A 24,812-nucleotide genomic window follows, 5' to 3' on the forward strand; every position below is an offset into this window, starting at 1 on the left:
GGGGTTTGAGCTGCAACTAGAAATATCTGGATTTGGGGCTGTGCTCATTCTTGAGCTGCCCTCCACCATACTAATTATTAGTTAGGTCTTAATTACCACTTCTCTTCGTAGCTTGTGCTTTTCGGTCACAATCTCTGCTGCCATCCACTTTTCTAACTTCTGCACCAGGACACCGGTTGGTACAAATTTTTGCCAGCATTGGTTTCAGTACAAAGAGCACTCAGATACCTCTTATAGCAGTAAAGACCAAATAATAGACCAAATAATGTTTGCTGGGTGTCTGATTAGGAGTGAATGCAATACAAGAGTCTGTACATTGTACTAGAGGGAAAAGCAATTCATAAAGCCTAGGTGGTCCTGAAAGTTGTGTCATCACCATCTCTTCAGTTCATGCTAGCTCTGAGTCTCAGATCAGCAAGAAATTATCTTCTCACTTTGACAAAAAGTTGGGTGGACAGACACATCAGTTGGGTTTTGTCTGGCTTATCATGAAGCTCACCAGACTCAGTAACCTTGTCATGGTCTTATCAGGTTGCAAATTAGATTTCCCTTAGTGTCATGGGAGATAACATTCAAGATCTCTCAAGGCATTTAGCCCATCGTCAGTTGGGTTGGAGCTGCTGGGTCCTCAAGGGATAGTGGGAAGAGACAACCAGGAGTTCTGACCTATTTCTCTGTGGAATGTCTTATGTCGACACGTGTTGGATGATACATCAGACCACAAGGAAAGCACAGAGCAAACCTAGCGATGAAGGTTTCCTAGGGCACAGCACCCAGCCTGGCCCCAGCAGCAGCAACGACTGGTTCTTCCCATGGCCTCCCCAGACCAGGCACACGTCCAGGTGGGGACCATGGAGCAGGACAGAGGATCAGCAGGATGCAGCAGGGCACTTTCAGGGGGAACATAAGACATGAAGCCAACTTTGTGGATGTAGGCACTGTACAGTGAATTTTGGAGGTGTATCAACCATTTTGGTATTGACTTACCATTATTCCTCTGTCCACATGATCTAATTTTTTCTAGCATCGCTGACAACTAGATTCAGTTTCAATTCACTTTTTCTAACCAGTTCTTCCCAGCAGCACTCCCAGCAGAAGCCAGGTGACCAAAGCTTTAAGATCTCCCCTGTGTCCTGCCATGACTGCAGAGAACGGCAGCTCTGCAGAGGCCAGATCATCCACAGCGAGCAGGTCATACTCCAAGATGAAGTAGATTAGAAAGGAAAAGCACATGGCTGGGGAAATGACACAACCTGATTTCTCAAGTGACCTGTTGTCTGAAAATAAACCTCTCTGTGTTTATCTGTGTTGTCCAGGAAGTTGCATGGTGCTGTCACAAGGTCTATGTCACTGGCCAGTTATTTCTAAGCAGCAGCTCAAAAGCAGAAGTGTTTTCAGATGACTCTGATGGTCGCTCCTCATTGCCGCACAGGGGAAGCAGGGCTGGAAGGATGTTCTGCAGCAGTCAGGAGGGGAACAGAGGGGCTGCGGATGGAGGTTTCTCTAGGAGGACCAACTCGCAGGGCTTAGGAACACCTGAGCAGGTCCAGCTGCAGGCTGGATGGCAGTTGCTGGTGGCATGGCTACTGTTGTCCCCTGTCTTTCCTTCTCGATGAGTCCTCTTTTACTTGACCTGTTAAGTTCAGAGAGGTTGTCAAAAAATGGTCTGTGTGTTTTTTGGAAAGAGCAGCACTTCAACATGGCAGGTCTTCCCATCCACTGCTAGTGTGACACTGCCTGATGAAAAGCCAAGGCATGCATGGCCAGGGGTGGAAGAGGCTCTCAGTGCCAGGATGGGCAGGTGGGAAGAAGGGGAGCCAGCAGCTAGTGGTGACTCCCTTGAGGGAAGATGAGCTGAAGGATGGGACCAGTGTGGAACCCTGGACTGGGGGACTGGCAGAGGTGTGCAGGGCCAGGGGACCCCTCAGTGGGCAGGGGTGAGGTGGGAGGACAAGGGCTAAGGGTCCACACCTGGGGAAGGGGCAGCACAGGGAGAGAAGCCTGGCACAGCCCCATCGCACCCCTTGGTGTCAGAGGAGAGGACACAGATGCACGCACGAGCAAGGGAAATGCAAGGGTCAAATATTCGCCTCCACGCAGCCTTCCCTTAGCCACGAATGTAACCCAGGATCTGAGCCCACCCTGGGGGTGGGGAAGGGACCCTGACACTTAACAGGGTTTAGGCACAGCGCAGTGAGACTGTGATTTACACGGGTCTGTGTGCGGCCGCAAAATAAATTTTCCATTTTTCAGTAGAAATATATGCCTTCCCAGGACGTGCAGCAAAACTGCACAAATACACTTAGATACCTGGAGGTGCTGCAAATAATTCTCATTAGAGCCACAAGCAGCAAGTTGTTTCACCCTGCAAAGCAACCCCCAAAAATATCAATTTCCTTTTATTTTTTCTTGCAGGTGGGGGAAAAAAAAAAAAAAAAAAAAAGACGAAAATCCCCTCCGATCCCATGACGTGATGGCAGTCACTCCCCAACCGGAGGCAGGTGAGCCGGGTGCCGGCTGTGCTTCATCCAACATGTTGCATTGTAGAGGTTTGCCCGTGGTTTATTTAATCCCTCGCACGTATCAGACACATTCCTGAGCCATCAATCACAGCTGAGTCAGCCAGCGTGACTGGTCTGTCCTTTTTTATTTTTTTTTTTAGCAATCACAAGTTCTCTAGCCATGTTTGCCAGCAGTGAGCCGGGGTTTTATTTATTTATTCATTTTTAAATGAAAATCGGACTTGATTGGGAGCAGGGAAATGTTCCCGCTGTCAAGTATAACCTTTAAAGCCGCCCTGCCTCGAGGAACGTCTCCTCTCTGCCATGCTACAAATTGCATCACATGGAAGAAAAATAAAGGATGCTGCCTGGGATGGCACTAGCCCACGGACGCCCTCCCTTGCACGGCTCTCCTGCATGGACAGCACGACACAAGCCCCATCGCGCACCCTGCACTCAGAAAGAGGAGAAAAAGCTTTTTGGAGGGGATGCTTTCTTGCAGAGCAGCCTTGAAAGCGTTGCCCACAGCCACGCTCTGGGAGGCAAAGCCTTCGCCCTGTGCTCCCCCAGGAAGGACAAGGTTATCACAGCTTCCAAACAGCCCCTGCTCACCGGGGGAAGGCAGGGGAGCAGCACCACTGTTATGGCTACACGTAATCTCAGCCCACCACGGCTGGCGGTGTTATCGAAGCCCCCGCATCCTTGCGGGACACGCTGCAAGGCTATGCTCTCTGCCCTAAAACCAGCCAGGAGCATTTCATCATTTTTGCCCTGTCCCTGGAGGTGTTCAAGGCCAGGTTGGACGGGGCTTTCAGCAGCCTGGTCTAGTGGGAGGTGTCCCTGCCCATGGCAGGGCGGTTGGAACTAGGTGATCTTTAAGGTCCCTTCCAACCCAAACCATTCTATGATTCTGTAATCTCTGCCGGGGCCAAGGAGACAGCCAGGTTTCTGGAGATTTAAAACAATAAAAGTAATAATCTTGTGGTTTCTAGCTTTCCCAGAGACCACGGGTCCTCCCTGACCTCCAGGGTGCTTGGAGGGGTGAGCATCACTCTAGAGCCCCACATGTCTGCATGCACAGGTAGAAGAAATTTATTTCAGATGCCTCAGTCAAGTTTAAAATCACTTCTCCCTGCTGAGGAGTCGTGTTGCACAAAGCAATGAGAAGGCAGATGCCTGCACAGCCCAGCCACATTGCAGCAAGCCCCAGCCCAAAGCAAGGCTCGACCTGCTCTGAAAGCCCAGGGAAGACGAGAGCAAGGGTTGCACGTCAGCTGGCAGTGGCTAACCCCGGAGCTGAGCTCAAATAGGCAGCAGTCTGTACGTTTTTTTCCCCCCGTTCACTCCTAACAGGAGAGAACTGTTCAAGGGGGATGAGCCTACAACCACATGGGGAGCATCCACCCAAGAGGTGCTCTGGAGCATCGCATCTGAATTACACCTTCCCCTACCTCCTCCCACTCTTTTTCTTTAGAGCCAAGGGGAAAAAAAAAAAAAAAGAAGAAAAAAATAAAGAAACAACCAACTTTGCAAGGAAATTTACAACTTTGCTCGCAGGTGGCATCTGCTTTTTTCCTGCCTCCAGGGCAAAGACAGCTGTGATCTCAGAGGACAGCTCTTGCCCAGCCCTTCAGCATCGCTTTAAGCAGGTATTTCGTCTCAACTGCCTAGTCCTGCCTAATTTGCAGTCTAGGTGAAGATCTAGGCAGGACATACACCAGCACATCACCTTTATACTCAACAGGGATGTGGTGGGTAGAGCTTGGGGGGTATTTACTTGCCCTAAGTTGGTGTTAATGCTTGGTTGGAGGAATGACACCCTCAACTGCACTGATGACCTCTTCAAAATTACAGTAACATAGTCAGAAATAAAGGATCACGCCATGGGATCCAACTGGTTTCTCTCAAAGATGATCCTCAGAAAACTCACTGTGGGGTCAGGAGGGATTTATGAGGCACAGGAACATATGCGCGAGGCAGGACTGGATGGCACACAGCATCCCTTGGGGCCACCAAGTCACACGCAAACCAGGCCCGAAAGCGTAAATCTTAACTCAAGAACCAGGTCACATATGTATTTCAACAAGGTATTTTATTGGTCCAGCAACTGCAAAATATACAAATTTCTGAAAGGCATACCCTGTTTTTAAGCTGGCACAGCTTTATATCAGGCAATTATTCCAGACGTACATACAGAACTGTTAACATACCACAAATCAAAAAAAAAAAATCCCATGTAACTACCCTCTCTCCAAGCTTTGCAGTATACATTAAATAAATAAAGAGCGCTTTGCTATAAAAAAAATAAAATAAAAAAATAAATTCAAGTATCACAAAGGAAAACAAAACCAGGAAAGGAAAAAAAAAAAAAAGAAGCAGGGAAAGAAATCATTGGTGTGGTTTGACAAGTCGCTTCTCCCCATCCGCCTTGGCTGCGGCATCGCTGCCCGGTCCTTGGCTCTGTTAACCAAAACCGATGTGCAGTGAGGTTCTGGGCCAGCGTGATGGCACCGGGCTGACACCACCTACCGCCAACGCCCCCAGCAGGAGAGGACCTCGCTGCTGCTCACGGACCGATTTTCCCCTTACTGGAAAAAATGCCAGGTTCAAATTTCAGCATTTTTGTAGACCTACCGAGACTTCTATTATTCCCAAAGGAAGAAAGTTTAGGGTCATAAAGTTTTTTTTGCGGTTTGATTTTGTGTATATATTTTTTTTTATATATATATATGTATTTACACACACACAAATACACGCCAAAACATCTGCAGAATTACATGTGTACAGGATTGATCACGGGGCAGGCAGATGTCATGTTTGCATTTGCCGGCTTATCTTTTCATAGCAGGAGGAGAAAGATAAAACTCCCCAGGAAGGAGACTGAAAAAGACAAGTGACTCGCCTTCCCAAAACATACAGTTTCTTCTCCAAGTCAAAGAAACCGAAAGGGCAGATGTCAGTGGCGCACACAGGGAGAAGGCTGCTTTTAATGCAGCAATTAAAGGAGCAAAAAAAAAAAAAAAAGAGACACAAAAAGGAGGGGGAAGTGTTCTTTGTTTCATCTGTACAGGGATATAATACACATATGCACCTCCTGCCGTCGGTGCTGCCCCGAGCACACGCTTTGGCTGCCCGGGGCTGAAGCGCGAGGCACTGTGGTTCAGCCTTTTCCCAAAGGAAAAACAGACCAACACTCCCCCCCCTACCCCCTCAAAAAAAAAAAAAACCAACCCACACAACTGAAAAAAATAAATCATCATTTCTCCCCAAAGCTCTCTGCTCCCATCTGTAGGGATGTTGTTTCCTACCCAGGGGGTCGGGGAAAGCCATGGGAAGGATGAAGCCAAGGGGTTGCCCATCTCCAATGCCCCAGCCCAGGGGTGCAGGAGGGCTTCGCTGCCTTCGTCTCCTGCCTCAGCCGTGCAACTAAAAAGCATGAGATGGGGATGAAGATGATGCTGGACATAGGAGTGGGGGGAGGAAACAAAAAAAAAAAACAAACAAAAAACAACCAAACCCACAACCTAAAACAAAAAATAAAAATTCAAAATCCACAGAGTTTTTTTTTCCCAAAGCAATAGTGGTTAATTGCCATTTTTAACCGCCGTTTCGCAGCCCGGGGACAGGCTGCCGAGGAGGGATCTCGTTTATCAAACCACTGGGAGTTGGCTGATGGAGTTTAAGTCAGGACCTCACCCCATTTTCCCCACACACACACCTCGAATGCCATAACTATTTTTTTTTTTTTTTGTAGTCCCAGCCTTCCAGCATGCAAAATAAGACTTCTTTTAAAAAAAAAAAAAAAAAGTTGCCTGTATTCAGGCTTACCCTGTTAAGGGGCACGACTTGAAAATAAAAAATAAAATAGTTATGCTCCTGCCACAAATAAAGTGCAAAAACTAAGCAGTTTCTAGGTATACACATATACACACACGCGCGTGTGTGTGCATGTATATATATTAAATAAAATTTTTAAAAATTAAAAAAAAAAGAGAGAACACAGACAAAATTGTCCCTTCTTGTGGCTTTTTGCAGCCACACAGGGACTCCAGCATCCCAGCCAGACATCTGGCCACCTCCATGAGACCTGTGTGTCTGCAAAACGCATCTACGCTCAGCCTGTCCATCTGCGAGGACGCAGGGATTCAAACCTCCCCAAAAAATCTCCACTATCCCCCAAGACAGAGGAAAGGGGAGATAAAGTACCAGCACAGCACCTCAATCAGAGCTCGGTCTCCCCCAAAATTGACACATGCCTGAACTTGGAGCATCCACAGATGCTCCCCGAGATGGAAGCATCACCCGAGCGTGGCTCCTCCTATGTTACAGGCAGCTCATGACCAGTTTTAGAAGCAGATCTAGATCTATATACTCTGCAAAGCCCTTTAAGGTGTATTGATTCAAAAAAAAAAAAAAGCATATGTTTTGGGTTATTTTTTTGGTTAAACCTAGCAGTTCTCGCTGTGAAGGACTTCACACCACTGCCTTCCTGGTGCTCACTGGGCCTGGCTGAGCCGGGCTGTGCGTGGGAGACAGGCCATAGCGTGAGAAAAGGACTGCAGCGCAGCACATTAGAGGCTTTCTTGAAAAGTAATTAATTAATAATAATAATAAAAAAAATGCAAAACCCCTTCTCTCCCTCCCTCCTTCCCCCTATTTCTCTGCTAACCCCGCACCATCCACATATGTACACCCCACCCAGAGACGGATGGGTACCGATCGTCTATACAAAAGGAGATCAAAACCGCTTACAGAGGAAAATTAAACTCCTGTGCGCTAGAAGCACTTTACAGCTTGCTACGATCTAACAGGACGCCAGAGAGGAGAGCAAATGCTGCAGCCTAAAGATCTGGTGGTGGCCCCAGGGGAGCTCGGCTCCTCTCCTCCGCTCTCCTGCGTCTCTCCCCCCTTCAGCAGAGCGGTTTGCAGATGAACGGGCGCGGGTAGAAACAGCCGAGGGTCGACCTCGCCGCAGACGGAGACCGGTTTATAAGCAAGCTTCGGAAATGGCGATGGGATGAGAAGCTGGCGTCGCCGGTGGCGTCGCTGGTGGCCTCGCGACAGCGCCAACGGAGTCACAACGGCTTCTGCGAGTTGTTCATGTTCTGCAACGAGAGGGGAAGGACCAGGGTTGGGGGTGGTGCTGGACCCCGTCCCAGCAGCATCTTCTACGTGCACAAGAAGGGGATGGGAGGAGTAACAGAAAGCCACGGCACGGGTCACTACAAAAGCATCTACCACAGAGGAGAGGACACTGTCCACCCAAGGAGAGAGGCTGGAGGGTGTGGGGGATGTGCTGACTTGCTACCTACACCCCTCCCCTCAAGCATCACCTGGCTTTCACTACAGGGTGGGAATTTGGCAGAGATATCCCTAAAACACAAGCTTTTTAGCAACCCTCCCACCCCACCCGGTCTGCACTTCTGAAGCTGCTCTTTGGTCCATGCAAGGCAAGGTGACCGGGGACCATGTTTTTCATTCCAGAAGGACAATTAAAAATCTCTCTCTTTCTCCCCTTGAGGGTGGGCAATGTCCCCCCCAGCCTGCCAAGGAGGTCACCATTTGTCCATCCTTGGCACTGCCAAGACAACGCAGCTCTCTCCGGCCATGTTGAGAGCCATCATGGAGACCAGCCACTACCAGTGGTACGGCAGGAGCACCTACTCCCCCAATGATGCCCCATGAGGGCCCTAGAGCTGCTTCAGACACAGCCCTAGTGAGGGTGGCAACAACAGGTACCCACCACTGTGTGGCAAGGACCACAAAACCAGAGACAGCCAGCTAAACACAAGCAGGACCAGCCCTGAGGGCAGTGGCTGGAGGACAGCATCCGCTAGAGGAAAAACCCAAGGGGAGATGTTCACAAGGACTTTTCCCAATTCACAAAACAGGGTGGGGGAAAAAAGGAGTAGGAAACAGCCAGGAAGGTTTCTCAACATTTTTTTTTTTCTTTTTTTTTTTTTTTTAATTTTTGCTTTTACTACCTAAACTGCCTCTTACAAGCACCAGGAATCCCGGCCAGGCTATGAGGCAGAGAGGGCTGAGCTGTTCTCTCTGTTATCTAAGGAGACAGGAGGAGGTTAGGAGAAGGCACATGCACCACAGCCATTTACCTTGGAAATATTAGTAAAGAGAAAACTTTGAGAAAGTGACAAACGGGTCTTCTTTAAGCATGAAAAGTGAAGGGGAGAAGAAGGGAGGGGATCAGGTCGTTGTTAAAAAGTGCACTTTGGATCACAAACCAAACAAAAGGAAAAGAAATCATCATGCCAGGTAGTCCCACGACCCCAAACCAGCTTGATCCCACAGCCAGGAGGACTCTGAGGTACACAGCCATATCCCCAGCCTCTCCAGGTGTTCCCTGGTCCTCCTGGATGGGGGTCAAGACCCCAACAGTGAGGGCTGATGCAACAAAACACCCACTGCCAACTGAGTCCCATGGTGCAAATTGAGGAGGAGGAGCCTTCCATTGCCCCTGACCCCACACAGGTTGTGATGGGACATGGTGAGGGACCAGACGCACATGTGTACGAGACAACAGCCTCCCAGAGAAGTAACAGCAGTATGAGTGGCACCAAGCCTTTGGTTTGGGGTGTCTTCATGGCTCCTTCAAAAGTCCCATGCTAGTAGGTGGAGGCAGGCTCCCAGCAGCTGGAGATTGTAAACTTGCTGTTGCCAGCCTACGCCCGGGATGGGTAACCATCGCTGCCTGCTTCAGCAGAGCTCCTAGTCTAGCAAAACCTGATGCAGCCATCTCCCAAACTCAACATCAGAGCATGTTTTCAGTGTCCCAGCCAGCACTGAGGCATGCAGTGCTTTTTATTACAACATGGATGGGTAAAAGGCGGGTGGAGGAATGGACAAAGAAACAAAAATTCTTCCAAAGCAACACAAGAAGACCAAGCACTTCATCAGGGGCTTTTGTGCCCATGAGCAGCAAGGGAAGGAGAAGAGACATGCAGGCCATGCTGAGCAACTCAACCTCTACATTTGCCCAGAAGCATGAGCGGGATGATCTTCCTTAACACATCCACCAGCAAAGCCAAGTGTAACTTTCTTAACTTCCCTTTTCTCAAAAATGTTTAAAAGGGGAAGAAACGTGAGGTTCACCAGCTGTTTGTTACATGCAAGCAGGGCTGAGTTCTGGCCTGGCCACATTATAGCAGAATCCTCCATCTTCAGCCCACAAAACGAACCAGGACAGGGATGTTCACAGACCTATTCAAACCGGCCTACAGAAGGCAAAAATACTCCTGGGCACTACCCCAGCCTCAGCTCAGCCCCCAGGTCTCCCTTGTCTTCGAGAAGACATTTGATCACAGCTCAATGACTGCTGCTCTCAACTCAGTGACGTAGCATGAATTAAGTCCAAAGGCTTTAAGTTTATCTAGAAGCTGTCCTGTCCCTATTACACAAGGATCTAACAGCACTAAGCCAAACCGTCAAAGCCTTGATTATTCATAATTAGTGCATTACATGCCCAAGGCATCCTGTGTGCTTTCATAGACACAACTCAGCCCTCGGGAAAGACAGACCACCTGGATCTATCATCTACAGTACAACAGGCTATCACAAAGGAGAACTCTAGGAAAACCCAATAGCATCTCCCATCCCGTGACTGTCCAAGGAAGAGGCAAGGAATTTAGAAAACACTGGCAGATGGCAAGTGATAATTCACTTCTTTTCCCAATAAAATTGCGATATTTAATCAAGGTAGGATACTTGGGGGTTGGACGAAGCAGCATCCATAGTCTTGTCCTTACGTTCCTAAGACGCATCCAAATCCCACACGCACACACAGAAATATTAACTCCAAGAAGTCCACACCCCAGACAGGTTTCACAGCAACAACAAAACAACCGGTGGGATGGCAAGAGACATGGAAAGAGGGTAGGAGGGGGGAATAAGACGCAAGAAGGTACTTACAGGCATGCCTTCCCTAGTAAAGGCTGCAGAGAGACAGAGAGAATGGAAAGAGGTGTCAGTAACGCCGTGCGAGACCAGGCGGAGGACACCGGACAGCAGCGAGGGGGCACCCAAACAGCAAGAGCTTCTAAATTCAAAGCTGGCAGAAGGCTTGTTGCAAGACTCAACCTGCCCAAGTGGAGTCCCGAAAGCTGAGAGACAGACCGAGTTGCCACGCTTGGTGCTTGCTGGGGTGGGAAGGCTCATGCGAAGCGGCCACCAAGCAGAGCAGTCGGAGGAGCATGGCACCCTTCCTAATCTGCCCAGGATCCGACCAAGGAGAAGCAAGAGGACACCAGACAACACAGACAATGTGAATTGGGGCTGGGCAAGACAGCAAGATCCAACAGGCAGTTGGTGGGAAGAGCAGCATGTCAAAGGGGTTTCTATGCTGCTTCTCCAGTACCACCCTAGCTCCTTAAAAAGCACAGGGAGGGGTGGTTCTGTTCCTGGAGAAGCGTGCAGCAAGGTCTCTCTTTCTACATCCCTTCATGGGTGGGTGAAAGAGGAGAGGACATATGAGCATCACAGCAGCTACCCACAGGGTTTCACCCAGGGCTGCAGAAGGCAACCAGGCTCAACCATGGCTCACCATGCCAAGAGGCTTCTACTCATTTTTGATCATTTTGCCTATTTCTCCAGGAAGGAGGAGACCCCCCCAGTCAACAATGGGTCCTGGCAGCTCCTTCTCAAGGGAAGCACAAGATCATTTGCTTTACTGCAATGTCCAGGTCTGCACTGGAGCCAAGCACATCCAGGGGGAAGGCACGAGCCCTTCGGTCCTGCCCACTCTAAAGATGTGGCTCCCCAAGGGTTTTACACCACGATGCCAGACAGTGAAGGCACTAAATTAATGCAGCTAGAGCTCTGGAGGGTTTATAACACTCTCCAAACCCAAGAGAGGATCAACAGTGACCCTTTGCCGGGTGCTCCTGAAACCAACCCAAGGTAGGGAAGGACAGCAGCCATGGGAGAAAGATGCATCTCAGACAGCAGCACAGGTTGCGACAAGTGCAAGCCGTTCCCCAGCTTCAGGAGCGACAGGAGGACAACAAACAATAAACCAACAAGAATAACAACAGAAAAAAAAAAAAGAAAAAAAAAAGAGAGTTCAACTAACTTGTCCCGGCATCTGCGTGGGCACTTCCTGAGGAACACAGCCTGGCAGGGCGGAAGAAACAGCCACATGCTCCTCAAAGCTGTTGATGCGAGGTTTTTTGGTGGGCTCTGGGCTTGCTAGAGGGGTAACGCTATTACGTCTCATGAGCGGGTTAGGTCCCTTCTTTGCTTCCTAAATTAGAGTGAGACAAAGGAAAAAAAGTAAATAAAAAAATTAAAGTAAAATAAAAATAAAGGGAAGAAGGCGACAGTTATAAAGGAAAAAAAGAAGCAGGTTGTTTTGGGTGTTTTTCTTAAAGCGGCCTCTGCTTTTCCCCACAATCACTGTTGACGTGCAAAGGATAAATTGAAAGGCTCTGAACACCGAAAAAACCCCTAAAGGAAAGCGTTCGAGAACACAGCATGATTTCCCCAAAAAAGGAGGGGGGAAAAAAAAAAACAAACCAAAAAGGCCCTGCACTCAGAAGAGGGACAAGACCTTCTCCTCACCTGAGCCTCTGCTCACAAAAAAAGTAAATACAGATTGCTAAGTAAACGTAGCAGTAATCAAAAGCCATGACTTTGCACAACAGAAAGAGGTGCCCATCAGTCTCCTCCTCGAAGCAGGTCCCTCCGACCCAGGGAGAGGTGTGAAAGCAAGAAGAGGGAAGAAAAGCCAGCCTGGGCTGATCAGGAAGATTTGGGAAGTGGAGGCAGAGCAGCCAGGGAGGGTTGGCACCACGCCAAGCTCCAACTCAAGCGAGGTGGGATGGAGGGGCAGCGCCCGCACAGCCGAGCAGATGGACACAAGCGTTTTGCACGTGTCTTGCTCTATCCTACCTGCAGCCCACAGCTCTCCTGCCATCCCCAGGAAGGGTGGTGGAGGAGAGCATCGATGGCCTCCACAGCAGAGGGAAGAACTGGCTTCCCCCTCTGTGGCTACAGGGAGGGAGAGGCAGCTCAGGTGCTGCCGCCTACTGAGGTCAGGAAGCAAAGAAAGGGGATGGCTTTGACCATCCAACATCCAGACAGGCTCCATCACCACAAAGCGCAAGTTGAGAAGTCCCCAGCAGCTGGGACATGGGCATAGCTATGGGCACCCTTGGGTGGCCACCCCACCCTGACACCAAGCTGGTGTCCCCCTGCTCTGGCCTCAGAGCTCCCAGTGGAGCACAGGGCAGACAGACCTGACCTTACAGGGGTTTCCATCAATGTGAGGGGTCTCCTCCCCACAGCATCCCCAGCCCAGCGCCACCACCTCCCACCCTACAGAACAGCACTCCGGTAGCCACACGGAGCTGTGGGCAGGCCAGGAAAAAAAAAAAAAAAAAAGACAAGGGCAGGAGTTGTTGGGCAAGGCATTGAGCCTGGGGCTCTGCCAGCCAGTTAGGAGACCTGGTAGAAGCCATCTCTTCCATCCATGGCTCTGTTGCCCGCTCAGGTGAGCGGACGACTGCACAGGTGAAAGTTAAGGACCAGGGAAGAGCTAGCTTTCCCTGGCCCAGCTTTAATCTGGGCAAACACAGTGGGAAGCAGGTACATGTAACAGTCCCTTTCCCTTGGAAAACCCTTGACCAGCCACGTCCTTGCAGAGCAAGAACCTATTTGATGCTCCAGTCCTCCAGCAGCACTCTGAGCATCTAGCTAGGCAATCTTCCCATGCCAAACCTGGGCACGTCCTCGCTGCCGGCTGACCATAGGGGAAAGGAGGGGGACACCAAGGGATGGCTCTGAGGAAATGCACCACTCACCTCTGGCCGTTCCCTGTGTGTGTTGACAGCTTCAATGTTCAACGAGATGGACTCCACCCGGCAGCCTGCAGAAGGCAGCACAAGGAGAGAGAGAGGCCATCAGCACACCCAACGGGCACAGGATGCTACAAAGTGCTCCACCCCAAACCTCTGCTCTTCTCCCAGAGGCAGCTTGGATTCGGGAGAAGATACAAGTCGAATCCCTTGGCCTATTTAGTAGAAAGGGCCCACTTACCATAGGCCACCGGGGTCAGCTTCAACACTGTGTGAAGGGGACATTTCAGGTAGGGCATTTCATCTGCAGAAAAAGCAAAGCAGGAGGGTTATCCCATCCCCTCTCCAAAAGCAGGCTTAGACAACTTCACCAGCATCTAAGGCAGGCCATCCCACACCAGAGAGATGCATGCAACAGGCTCTGTATGGACCCAAACACATCTCTCATCTCCTCAGAGCTCCGTCTATCATCTCTTCTCCAGCAAGATTAATCCCCTTTGCGGGGACAGGGAGCTCACCTGCACTCTTGTCCAGAAAGTATGCCAGGAGACAGCGCATGACAGCCTGGTGACAGATCACAAGGACATTCTCTTGTCTCTCCAGCTCCATGATGACTGGCTCTAGGCGCTGCACCAGATCTTGGTAGGACTGAGATGGAACGAGGAAAGGGAGATATGGCATAGAATCAAGAAAATGAGCACCTCAATAGTAACAATGGTCCTTGTCTTGGTCCATCTATCGATTTCATGCCCTTGACTAAACTAAATGAACATAATTACTGCTAAAAACAAGCAAAGTTCAACAAAGCCTCATCTTCAGGCTGCTTTAGAATGCAGCTGCTACTTCTGATTAGATGAGAAAGAAGGCATTCTGCTAGTTTGCTATCAAGTCAGTGGGACTATTATTAAGTGATACGTTCCTTAATGAGATCTTCATGTACCATGATTTCACAAGAGCTCGGTGCAAAAGGTAATGCATTGAGGCCTGACCCATCTTGATTCTAGTTACTTGGAGCACCTGCTGCTCCTCTACTCCAAGAGTAGACAACAGCATGAAGACAAGAAGGCCTCATTTAAAGCAAGAACCACATCTCTGAAGGTCTTCTTGCATACATACCTCCCCAGAAGGGTAGCGGTAGTAATATTTATCCTGATCACGTAAAGCAAATTCCTCTGGATGCTGCTCCCTGATATCTTCATACGTCATTTCTTCACACACACCCTGCCAGAACAAGACATCCATGAGGTTACTGGACACACTCAAGTCAAAAAGCATCAGCACACCCAAGATGCAAAACCTCCTCCAAAGCAATTATCTGTAACCCTCTGAGTGGTCAACTACAGAGCAGTTCCAAGCAAAAGTCATTTTAATCTGCTCATTCAAGCCAACACCTTGAAGCAACAGCATGAGGTAAAGCTAAGATCAGAAGCCAAGTTGTGAGTACTGCAGAAGTACCACCCTTTTCCACAGAAGGAAAATCTCCCCACAAAAGTTGAGATTTAGGCAAAAGTGAAAAGGCCAGCGCTGTCACACTCTCTGCCAAACAGCAACCACCGTGATCCAGCTCTTCCTACGGCAATCAAAGATACTTACAGCATCTATTTCATTGAGTGCCTTCCACTGCTCATAGGGCAATTGGAGAGCTTCTGCTGTTTGGATTGTCCTCTTTAGTTGGCTGGTCCAGACTTTGAGGTCCTTCAGGTTCTGCTCCTCAACAAATTTGTTCAGTGCCACTGCAAACTGTGGGACATAAAAAAAAAAAAAAAAGGTTGATTCCTGATCCACAGCTTCCCAATGGGCCTTATTCCCTTATTCCCTGCTTCCTAGTAAACATTGCCTTCTCCAGGACTTCTTTTGCTGTCCATAGGTAGTTGTATTAGCCTTCTGCTCTGGGGCAAAGAGCAGCCACACAGACATTGATCCCCAAAAGCTATGAGGGGTAGGAGAACAGAGAGAAAGCAGAGGAAAGAGCAGCAACTTAATGTCATCAAGGAACAACATCAGCATGCAAGAAAAGGCACCACAACCCGGGCTCTGCTGTGGAAGATCCCTGGCCACTCTTAACCACAGTTCTTCTTGTTTGTCATAAAGCTAAATTGATGTATCCTGTAGTCTTCGTTAATAGACACACCTCAAATGACTCCATTTGGACTTCAAGATGGTCTGGATAGCCAAAACAGCTATTAACCCTTCCCGAAGCAGTGTGTTTAACCATGTCTTTGAAGAACCAAGTAGTGAGCAATCTGAAAGCACCCTCGGAGTTGGCTATCCCTACCGAAGGGTGGCAGCAGTCCTTCTACATCCTGCCCTGCTTGTGTGAGGTCTGAACCAATTCCTCATACCCATCTCTCCTAGAGATTTCTGCAGCCCAGTCTCTGTTAACCCCTAACTACATGCAACATTGATGGCCAGAAAGTCTTGTTTTGAGGTCGTGCCCAAGCTGAAATTTAACAAGCCCTATAGATGGATCCTCTGAGCGCTCCAGCTGTCATTGAACATATACTTAGCCCAATGTATGGCATCTACTACAGCCAAACCACTCCTAGAAGCCATAGGGGAATATTCATTTCTCCCTACCTTCTTGCCCCTGTTGGAGAGGCCTGAGTCACCTCCAATCTTCCCCTTGAGGTTGAACTCGCTTTCACCATGCCGGCAGAGATAAATAGTGCGGGGCTGGACATGGATGTTCATTAGGTAGTAGACGATCCTGCTCTGGATGTGATCCTGAACCCTGTTGACCAGGAACCTCCGGCCAACGTCGATGACTTTGATGAGAGAAAGTTCCCTAGGGAAAGCACAGCAAGGACTGAGGGGGTTGCCAGTGGGGAAAGCAGAAGAAAATAAACATCGTCCTCAAAAAACAGCCTTGTGAGCTATCTCAGTCAACGTAATCACCCAGTTAAAAGGATTTCCTGCAGGCTATTTTCAACAGGAAGCCAACAGGTAACAGCAATTCATGTAAAGCTAAGTAACACCAGTGTAATCGCTATTCCTCCTTGCAGCAGTAAAGAGGATTAAAAAAGACTAGCAGGGAACATGTTCCTCTCCAGGACAGGGCTCAGCAAGACCAGGATTATCCGCACAGGGCACACGGACATATTTGTGAGCAGTGGAAAGGTTGGGAGGTGCCTGCATGGTCATGCAGGACAGCAAAGGTCTTCCCAGGGCACACAACTAAGTGGAAACCACAGGGCTTGCTCGACCTTGTGGTTTGAGACTGTTCAAGCAGTCCCTTCCTTTAACTGACAAAAGCATCACAGAAACACTCAAACTGAACTGCTCTTTCAAAGCCTTTGGACCTGCAGAACCAGTGTATCTGAGCCTAGAAGAGCCTGGGAAGATTTCAGTGCCTGGCTCCCTGGCACATGGCTGGAGAAAACCAGCATTTTTAAGGAGAAGCCTGAATTCACAGTGAGACTTGGCCATACATTATTCTAGCACAGTCACGTATTTGAGCACAGAGTGAAATACAGCTCCATGCTTCATCCATTACTGCTCTCCTGGGAGAGGAAAGGCATTCAAACCAGTTCAAAAGTCAGCAAAAGTTTCTTACCGGTCATAATCATCAGGGTCGAGCGGCTGGTAGCTGGCTTGGTAACAATTAATCCTCTTCATGAAGTCCTCCATGGCATCAGTCGAATTACAGTCCCGGTAATCAGGGCTGGACAATTTTACTTCCTGCAGCAGGAGAGAAAGCACACCGCAAGGAGAGGTTAGGAAGTTTTCCAAGCCAGACCATGCTAATCTCAAGTTTCAAAGTCCTGCCAAGATCCAGCTATCAGCTGTGCCACTTTATAGTCGTCCCTTATCATAGGACAGAAAAGAAGCAAACGAGACCCAAAGCTAAGAACAATGCGAAGAAGTCTGGTATAAGCCATTGCATGACTGGTATAAATGCATCTCAGTCCACTCCTGTTCTCCCAAGAGTTGGGGTAGCACCTCGCCACCCAACACAGTGGGAAAACTGAGCTTTCTCATGGCTAAAGAAAAGCATCAGTTTTAAATAATTCAAGCTGAGGATGGGAAGGGCATGAGCTTAGGTAAGGTGCTTGCCCTGGACCTTTTAAGTCCATGTCTCCCAGAAGGTAGACATCAACCTGATTGTCCGTCATCTGAAGCACCTGGATAACAACACTGAACCCCTTTCTGTGCGTTATTTGCTACAAGCTAGCGGGATGAAAGATGCTAGAAATGGGCAACGTGAATATCCAGAACACTCATAGACTAAGTTCTGCCTGAACTACCCTAACAGGCTATTTTTCTCAAAGATTTGAGTTTGAGCCGCAGCGTTACACATTAGCAACTTCACAAGCAATCCTGAAGCCAACAGGATAACACAACCGAGCGACACGCACAGCAGCGCTCCAGGCTAGCAGCCTATTTTCAACACTGATCCCAGCACTAAGAGCACCATTCATCTGCAGTGCCCCGTGGAGCAGAAACCTACTCTCAGCTAGTAGTTCATTTTCTACCCCTTCAAGCATTAGTCTCCAAAGAAAGAGATTAAATCCTCCAAAAAAAAAAAATATCCAGTTTCAGGGTGTTGCAAATAAAAAAGAAAGAGGAAAAAAATGGAGCAAACTGAGCATTTTATTAGCATCATGGAAAAGGCTGTGTGCAACCTCCCAAAAAGCTGATCACTGGCCATGGGACACCAGCTCCCAGCAGGAGTAAAAACCATGCTCAAGACCCCAGCACAGCACCCTTTGTGGAGCTCATCCCCGGGGCAGAACAAAGACAGAACAAAACCCAACAAAACCCTTTTCACAGACTTTGGGTATCCTGCGACACGTCCCCACATTCCATAAAACAACTCCAAAGTTCAAATGTACAGCTGGAGATAAGGCTGGAGCAGAGCCCAGTGGAGGAAGTGATACTTTCATTCAAGTTAAGCGTGCCCAGGTAGATCAATTAACACCTACCTGCCCTAGCGAAGCCTAACAGGCAAAGGAGCTCTTCTGATGGTGGGAAATCAAAGATCCAGCAGCTCCCAAAAGAGCTGGGAAGCAATGTTTTACACTGCTGTCCCAGCCAAGACTTCAGCTAGTGTCAAAAAACCTCTTAGCTGAGCTGCTACTATTCTCAAAACAGACCTCCGTAGATTTTGGGAAACTTCATGTGGCTGAAGACACCAAGTCTGACTGCTGTCTAATGGGATTTAAAATCCTAACCGCATCCATCGCTTCCAAAAAGTGGGACTTGGGGGGCACCAAAGCACCCTGAATACATTTCTCTCTTTGATACCAAGTTGTAGGTCAACAGAAATGCAGAGAGTATGGAAGGAAACTGGGGAAAGGCTACAACTTTTATTTTCATTACTTCCAGGTGGCTCTGGGTCCTAGGAGATAACAGCTTTCTGATCCCAGGACAAATACCTCATAAAAAGATAAAAACCTCCTAATCCTCAACCAGCTCTGTCAAGACATTCTGATAAGAAACCAGCTGAGCACAGGTGGAGAACTCTCCTCAAGAGAAAATAAAAGCAAGACATTTCCATGCTTACCATAACATTGGTGGCAACTACTGTGGGATCGTTGCACACGGATTCAATGAAGAACACCTGCGAAGCAAAACAAAGCTCACCTGAAGGGCCAGCAATAGGGTCTGTAGCATTCAACCAGCTCCTTGCTCAACCCAACCTCTTCCTCCCTCCTTAACCAGAGAGCTCTCCCTCTGCCCCGCACTCCCACCCTTTCCTTCACCAGGGCTCGGGGTTGGGAACAAGGAAAGAGTTTCATATTTTTGATCAAATCCAGCAGTGAAATCCTCTTTATGCAGTAGCATCACAAGGACAACATATTAGTGGAAAAACAAAGGCCAACAATACACTGATGTGAACTATGCAACACAGGCAGCAGCCCAGTGGTACCAACCTTGAACCCATTTTCTTTGGCAAAGTTTAGGATCATCCCTCTCCTCTCCCGCGTGGTATTGGTGGCATCAAACACCTTTAAAAGCAAAGGTTCTGATTAGCACCAGGAGTGCCTGGGTCCCCATTGAACCCTTCCTCAGAGAAGGAACTGCAGAGTGAACTGCACAGGGCCACAGCGCCTTCAGGACCAGGACACACACCAAAACCCAGGGAGCACATCTCTGAGCTTACCGCAATCTGGCCAGCCTCCTCCGTCAGGTACAGCTTGACATCCCTCAAGGCAGCTAGGGCACATTGCCTGCAAAAGAGGCAAGAGACACGTGGTCCCGATGTCCTCTGAGATGCTCACAGCAGTCAGTGCACAGATGCCAGCAAAGGAGGGCAGGCTCTGAGGCTCCCCCTCACCACCTCCCCCCTTCTTCCAGGGACATTTAGGAAAAACACCATCAGCCTGCTACAAATACAAGAGCCATGAGTGCTGAGCAGCATATGCTGGTCTTCAACAGCAGAGTCAACAGCAGATGAAGAAGCAAAGGCCAAACCTGTAGACCTCACACCCCACATTGCTGAGCCTGCAGGTGAATTCAGGGTACCACTGATGGAGGTTGTGTTGATGACCTTGAAGATCCTAAGCTGCGACAGCTTCAGTTTTCAGCTCTTGGAGCCCAAGTAAAGCCCTCCTTAGGCAGACAGGAGATCTCAAGCTAGAGGCCAGCTTTTCTGTCCATCACCCCCCACTGCTGCTGCCTGTGGGCTTGGCTTCACCACCTATTTGGGACCTGGGTATTAGCACAGACATGGCAGCCACGCTTACCTCCTGACTTTCATGGCCTCCTCATTGTCGGGACGGAAGAAGTCATAGGAGCTGTAATGCTTCACTGCCTCACGGCGATATTCCCCCACATTGAAAACTGTGTGGGAAAGACAAAGACCATCAAAACCAGGAGCAGGTGTCAGCACAGCTCAACTGCGCTGTGCGGCTCCCGTGGATAACACTTTCTAGCAATGGGCCAAGAAGTGACATCCTTAGAGCAAAAAGCTGAGGGACACCCCTTGGTCTTCAAAGTGAAGGAGAACCTGGGCTGCAGCAGAAGTGATGGGAGAAAACATGGATATTTGGCCCATGGGATCTTGGAAAGGTCCCCCACCACCTTCCAGTCCCCAAGGGACTAAGCTCCTTTAGCATTTCCCAAGGACCCAGACATCGTGCCTTCCCCAGGCAGTCAGTGAAAGCCTCACCTTTCGTTGGGACACCAATCCAGTTGAGGTAGCGAGTCAGCTTCTTGGAGATGTAGGTCTTCCCACGGGCTGGGAGACCAACCATCACTATCACAGTGGGGGAATTGGCAAGCTGCGGCCCGCAGGCTACGAGGAAGAGGAGAAAGCACAACATCAGCAGCCATTAATCATCCAGCTCATCTTGTATCAACCCTAAAAGCCACTTACTCTTGACCCAAACTTTCCCAAGTCCTTCAGCAGCTAGAGGAAACCCAAAGCCTCTGCTCCCTGTGCACCATCACCTCTGCAGTATTGTCTATGCACCCGTCTCATAAGCCTGGACATCCAAAACCTTGAGCAGGTGAATCCACTGACTCATTTTTGCAATGGGATCTGCTGAATGATCAGACATCAGAACAGGGAGCATGGTAGACATCTCTACATCTGCCCACTGGTGAGACACAACTGACCCTGGTGAGCCATGCCGACCCAAATATGTCCTGGTGACACCCAGACCTGGGGGTAGGAGTCACAGCCCGACAGCCATGGCGAGAGGAGAACATCCTAATGGCTGCAAAGCAGGCAAGGAGCGAGCAGCTGCCTCAGGACCTCTGTGCCTCAGTTTCCTCACTTGACAATAAATAAATAAAAACCATTAAGGCAAACACAAGGCCCCATTCCCAGAGTTTGGCCGATTCTGTGACAAGCGAGCGGATGGCCAAGGCCTTTGGTCCAGTCCTCGCAGCAGCGCACTTCAGATATGGCTGCTGTGCTGAAACACCAGGTCTGCACCGAGATCTTCACCCACAGAGAGCACCTTCCAAAAACTTCCGCTAGCTTTTTAACTGACGCACAACGGAAACACAAAAAACTAACTGTTTTTTCTGAAGACAAGCAGGGACTGCAGAACCACCAGCATTTAAAAACAAATATCTGAATGGCTTATCCCATTTTCCTCATAAACCTGTTTTAAGATGAGGGGATTTTTTTTTGGTTGTTGTAAAGAGGGTCCATGTCAAACATCTGGAAATAAATCCAGCGGCATTACTTAGTGATGACTTGGCAAGCGAAAAGAAACTCCTCTCCAATCCACCCAAATGGCCTGGCCAAAATGCAGAGAAATCAGCTGCCGGGCTGCCCAGGTAAATCGCTTCTCTCCCCATAAATCCTCTAGAAAATAAATTCCTGGTTCAGTTTGGAGGAAACTGCTGAGGCTGCAGGACTGGGAATGCTATTTGGGGATTTTCTTTTTTTTTTTTTTTTTTTTTTTTTTTAGTCCTCCACAGCCTGGTCCCAGCACCATGGGATATGTCTGGACTATCAGTACCGCACGCCCCATGGACCACGTAACGTGGCAGCATCCCTCTTCCTTGGCAGCATCCCTGCTCCTCTCCAGGGTTTCCCCTGCAGAACTGCTTCTCGCATGGTGCTGCACACACAAACAAAAGGCCAAGGCACAAAGCCAAGCGTTTTAAATACAGGAAAGGAAGATCTTAACGATACCTACTGGAATTTGGATTAGCCAGCCGCCTGCCTTTCATGCCTCGCCGTGTGACACACCAAGAGCCCTCCCGGCAGAGGCAGAGACCAGCCCCGATAGGCGAGACCCTCCGGGGGATTTCTCACCCACCCTTCAATCCACCCAGCCAGGCCAGAGACCTCACGGGAAAGGAATGCAGGGAGTGAGAGCCTGGTGGCAGAGCCATAAAAACGCAGCTTAATTATGGTCTGGGCGGAGAGCTCTGCCTGCCCATCCCAGCTGCCCACAGGTGGGACCAGCCGACCAGCGATGTGGGGATGTGAGGGGTTCCCCAGGGATGGAGAGAGTGATTTGGGGGTGCGAAGGGCTCCCCGAGGATGGAGAGAGTGATTTGGGGGTGCGAAGGGCTCCCCGAGGATGGAGAGAGTGATTTGGGGGTGCGAAGGGCTCCCCGAGGATGGAGACAGAGGACGTGGAGATGCGAGGGGCTCCCCGAGGATGGAGACAGAACAATGTAGGGATTGAGGGGGCTCCCTGAGCGTGGAGAGAGCAATTTGGTGATGCAAGGGACTCCCTGGAGATGGGGTGGTGGGTTGGGGTAGATTTTCCTCAGTGGAGAACTGGGAAGGGCAAACAAACTGAGAGGTATCCAGAGAGCACACGAAGCACACGGGATTTCCTTCCCATACTAATATGAAAAAAAAAATATTCAACAGCTAAAGAAACCAAATTAAAGCCACAAGAAGGAAGAGTTACAGCAGTGGTGCCCAGAAGGGCAGAGAAGAGACACCCATCATCTCTCTGGCTGTCTCACCAAAGCAGACTCAACAGGTGAGAAAACTATCTAAAAGAGATTTAATTTTACGTTTTTTTTTTAAATATTAAAAAAATAAATAAATATTCCACATTCCTCAGGTTGGAGCTGCCCTCACGCTCGCTCCCTCTGTATGACCTGCATCCCCGGTGCCACATTTCAAAAGCCCAGGCCACCTCCCGTGCAAGCGCTGATTTTGTGGGCTGGGGTACCAAGGCGGCTGTGCAATGTATCCAGAAAAATATTTCCCCCTCCACCCCCAACACGTCTCACATCCTCAACCAACTTATGGGTGCAAATCTTTTTGTGCATAAAAAAAACCAACCACATATTAAACAAAGGGAGGGAGAGCATAAGGGAATAATACCTGAAGAGAGAAACTCCTCCTTTCCCTACCTGCCAGTGGACAAAGGATCTCAAAGAGCGGAGCCAAGAGGATTTGGGGCCATTAAAATAATAGCTCTTCGAGAGGATGGGGACAATGACGGGTACTGTTCATGTCCCTTTGGCTCCAGACAGCTGAGACAGTCCCAGAGCTGGTGCAAACATGCCACCTCCAAAGGGTGCTGCAGGAGTTAAACACCTGTATTTAAGGAATCCTCCCCCCAGTTCCATTTGGTGCCAAAGGAAATATCCAGGTTCCCTTTGGACTGTGAAAGGGACCTGGGAAGAACTTCCCAAAACAATGGGGCACTGAGCATGCAATTTTTTATCAGGAATCTGAGCCAAACCCAGCCAAAAAAATCACAAAAGCCTCCGGGAAACTTTGCATCAGGAACGAAACAAAAACCAGTGTTTTGCTCCCAGTGCTTCACAAAGACCCAATTCATCATTTCTTTTCACCACTGCAGGAAAGCTGTCAGGGATTTCAATGCATATTCATTACTCGTTATCAACACCTATCCAGGTGAGTCAAGGTCAGGGATGACTTTTGAAAGGCTCAATCAGGATATTTAGAAGGCACAAGTGACAAGCTGCTTCTGTCTGCTAGAAAGTCAGCCTCGACACACTCTCATGCTTCACTGGAGTGGGTAGAAGGAAGGAAAAAAAAAAAAAGAAAAAGAAAAAAGGGGGAAGGAAATTTGCTTCTATAAAAGGTTAGATAAAATAGCACCTCCCCACTTCAGCATTTTTACTGTCTCCTCGTAAGACGTGTTCCCACGCAGCTCCTGCTAGCCCACGCCACATGTTCTATGTTAGTCTTCCATTCCCCTTTTCCAGCTTCTTCCCATTGCAGCGCCCTGACACCTTCACGGGTGCGCCAAGAATGGCGTTTCTGCGCTGCACATCACACACACACGTGTGGAACTGACATCCCCCCGCTGACGTGCGAGCTGTGGTTTTGCATGCACGTATTTTCGCATGCCCTCGTCCACTGAGACGGAGCAATGGGAGCGAGAGAGAGAAAGGCAGTGGCAGCCCCTTTTCCTCCTCCAGCATCCCCCTCCCCTCCTCTGCCCAGCCAGCCGCCTGCGACGACCTGACTTTCCCAGCCCCTACGTGAGAGACGTGCAGCTTGACAGCAATTTAATGGATCGCCGTCAAAAGGCCAGCTGAAGGCATTGCTTTGCATCCACCCGAGCCTCCCCTTGACGAGGAAGCGGACAATCGGACTAATTATTTCACAAGCAAAGGGAGGAGCAGCCAGGCGGGAGCTGTGCGAGGATGCTCCCAGGGATGCTCCCACTCCCTCTTCCCCGCCGGGGACTGCGTCGGCCTCTTCTCTCCTTTATACCTCCATTCCCACCCGGCTTTGTGGCTCTGCTCTTTGTTACTGCTGAGGAATTAATAGCACCTCGAGTTTAAAATAGCCATCTTGGGTTTAAAAAAATACACTAAAGAAGCCCAATAACACCCTTGCCATAGAGCGCAGCAAATGGAGCCCAGTGTGGCTTGTTCCCACCCTGAGAGAAAATAATTAGAAGCCACATTACAGTATTAATGAGCCCCTCAGTGCCTTAATATATTAAACTATGTTAGTTTTCTGCTCTGCCAAAGGGGGAATTTTCTCCTCTGAGAAACCAGGTGAATAAAGCGGCAAAAAAACCACAGGGAGGCTCCGCGTACATGAGGGATTTCTTTCAAAGGTGTTTGAGGAAAATCGAATTAAACAGATACA

At 49.2% G+C, this 24,812-nt stretch overlaps 1 protein-coding gene across 7 annotated transcripts in view; it reads right to left on the reverse strand.

Annotated features, from left to right (window-relative positions):
• Window positions 1–4,574: 4,574 nt before the first annotated feature.
• PFKFB3 (6-phosphofructo-2-kinase/fructose-2,6-biphosphatase 3) overlaps window positions 4,575–24,812 on the reverse strand; it is a 43,077-nt gene continuing 22,839 nt past the window's right edge. For 3 of the 7 annotated variants that reach the window (XM_054208108.1, XM_054208116.1, XM_054208078.1), the window contains exons 2-15: window positions 20,421–20,546; window positions 19,996–20,092; window positions 19,413–19,479; window positions 19,183–19,257; window positions 18,813–18,869; window positions 16,863–16,987; window positions 15,887–16,094; window positions 14,903–15,049; window positions 14,426–14,530; window positions 13,828–13,957; window positions 13,551–13,613; window positions 13,316–13,380; window positions 11,587–11,757; window positions 4,575–7,606 (exon numbers count right to left, since the gene is read on the reverse strand). In XM_054208108.1, the coding sequence (XP_054064083.1) occupies window positions 7,577–7,606; window positions 11,587–11,757; window positions 13,316–13,380; window positions 13,551–13,613; window positions 13,828–13,957; window positions 14,426–14,530; window positions 14,903–15,049; window positions 15,887–16,094; window positions 16,863–16,987; window positions 18,813–18,869; window positions 19,183–19,257; window positions 19,413–19,479; window positions 19,996–20,092; window positions 20,421–20,546 (1,466 nt within the window). In that variant the 3' untranslated portion in view covers window positions 4,575–7,576. Of the gene's footprint in view, window positions 7,607–8,595; window positions 8,666–10,423; window positions 10,451–11,586; window positions 11,758–13,315; window positions 13,381–13,550; window positions 13,614–13,827; window positions 13,958–14,425; window positions 14,531–14,902; window positions 15,050–15,886; window positions 16,095–16,862; window positions 16,988–18,812; window positions 18,870–19,182; window positions 19,258–19,412; window positions 19,480–19,995; window positions 20,093–20,420; window positions 20,547–24,812 lie in introns of those variants that run through there. The other 4 variants (XM_054208088.1, XM_054208125.1, XM_054208135.1 and 1 more) reach the window with 4 other exon arrangements.

Source organism: Rissa tridactyla, chromosome 1 (genome assembly GCF_028500815.1).
Source record: "Rissa tridactyla isolate bRisTri1 chromosome 1, bRisTri1.patW.cur.20221130, whole genome shotgun sequence".
Lineage (NCBI taxonomy): Eukaryota > Metazoa > Chordata > Aves > Charadriiformes > Laridae > Rissa > Rissa tridactyla.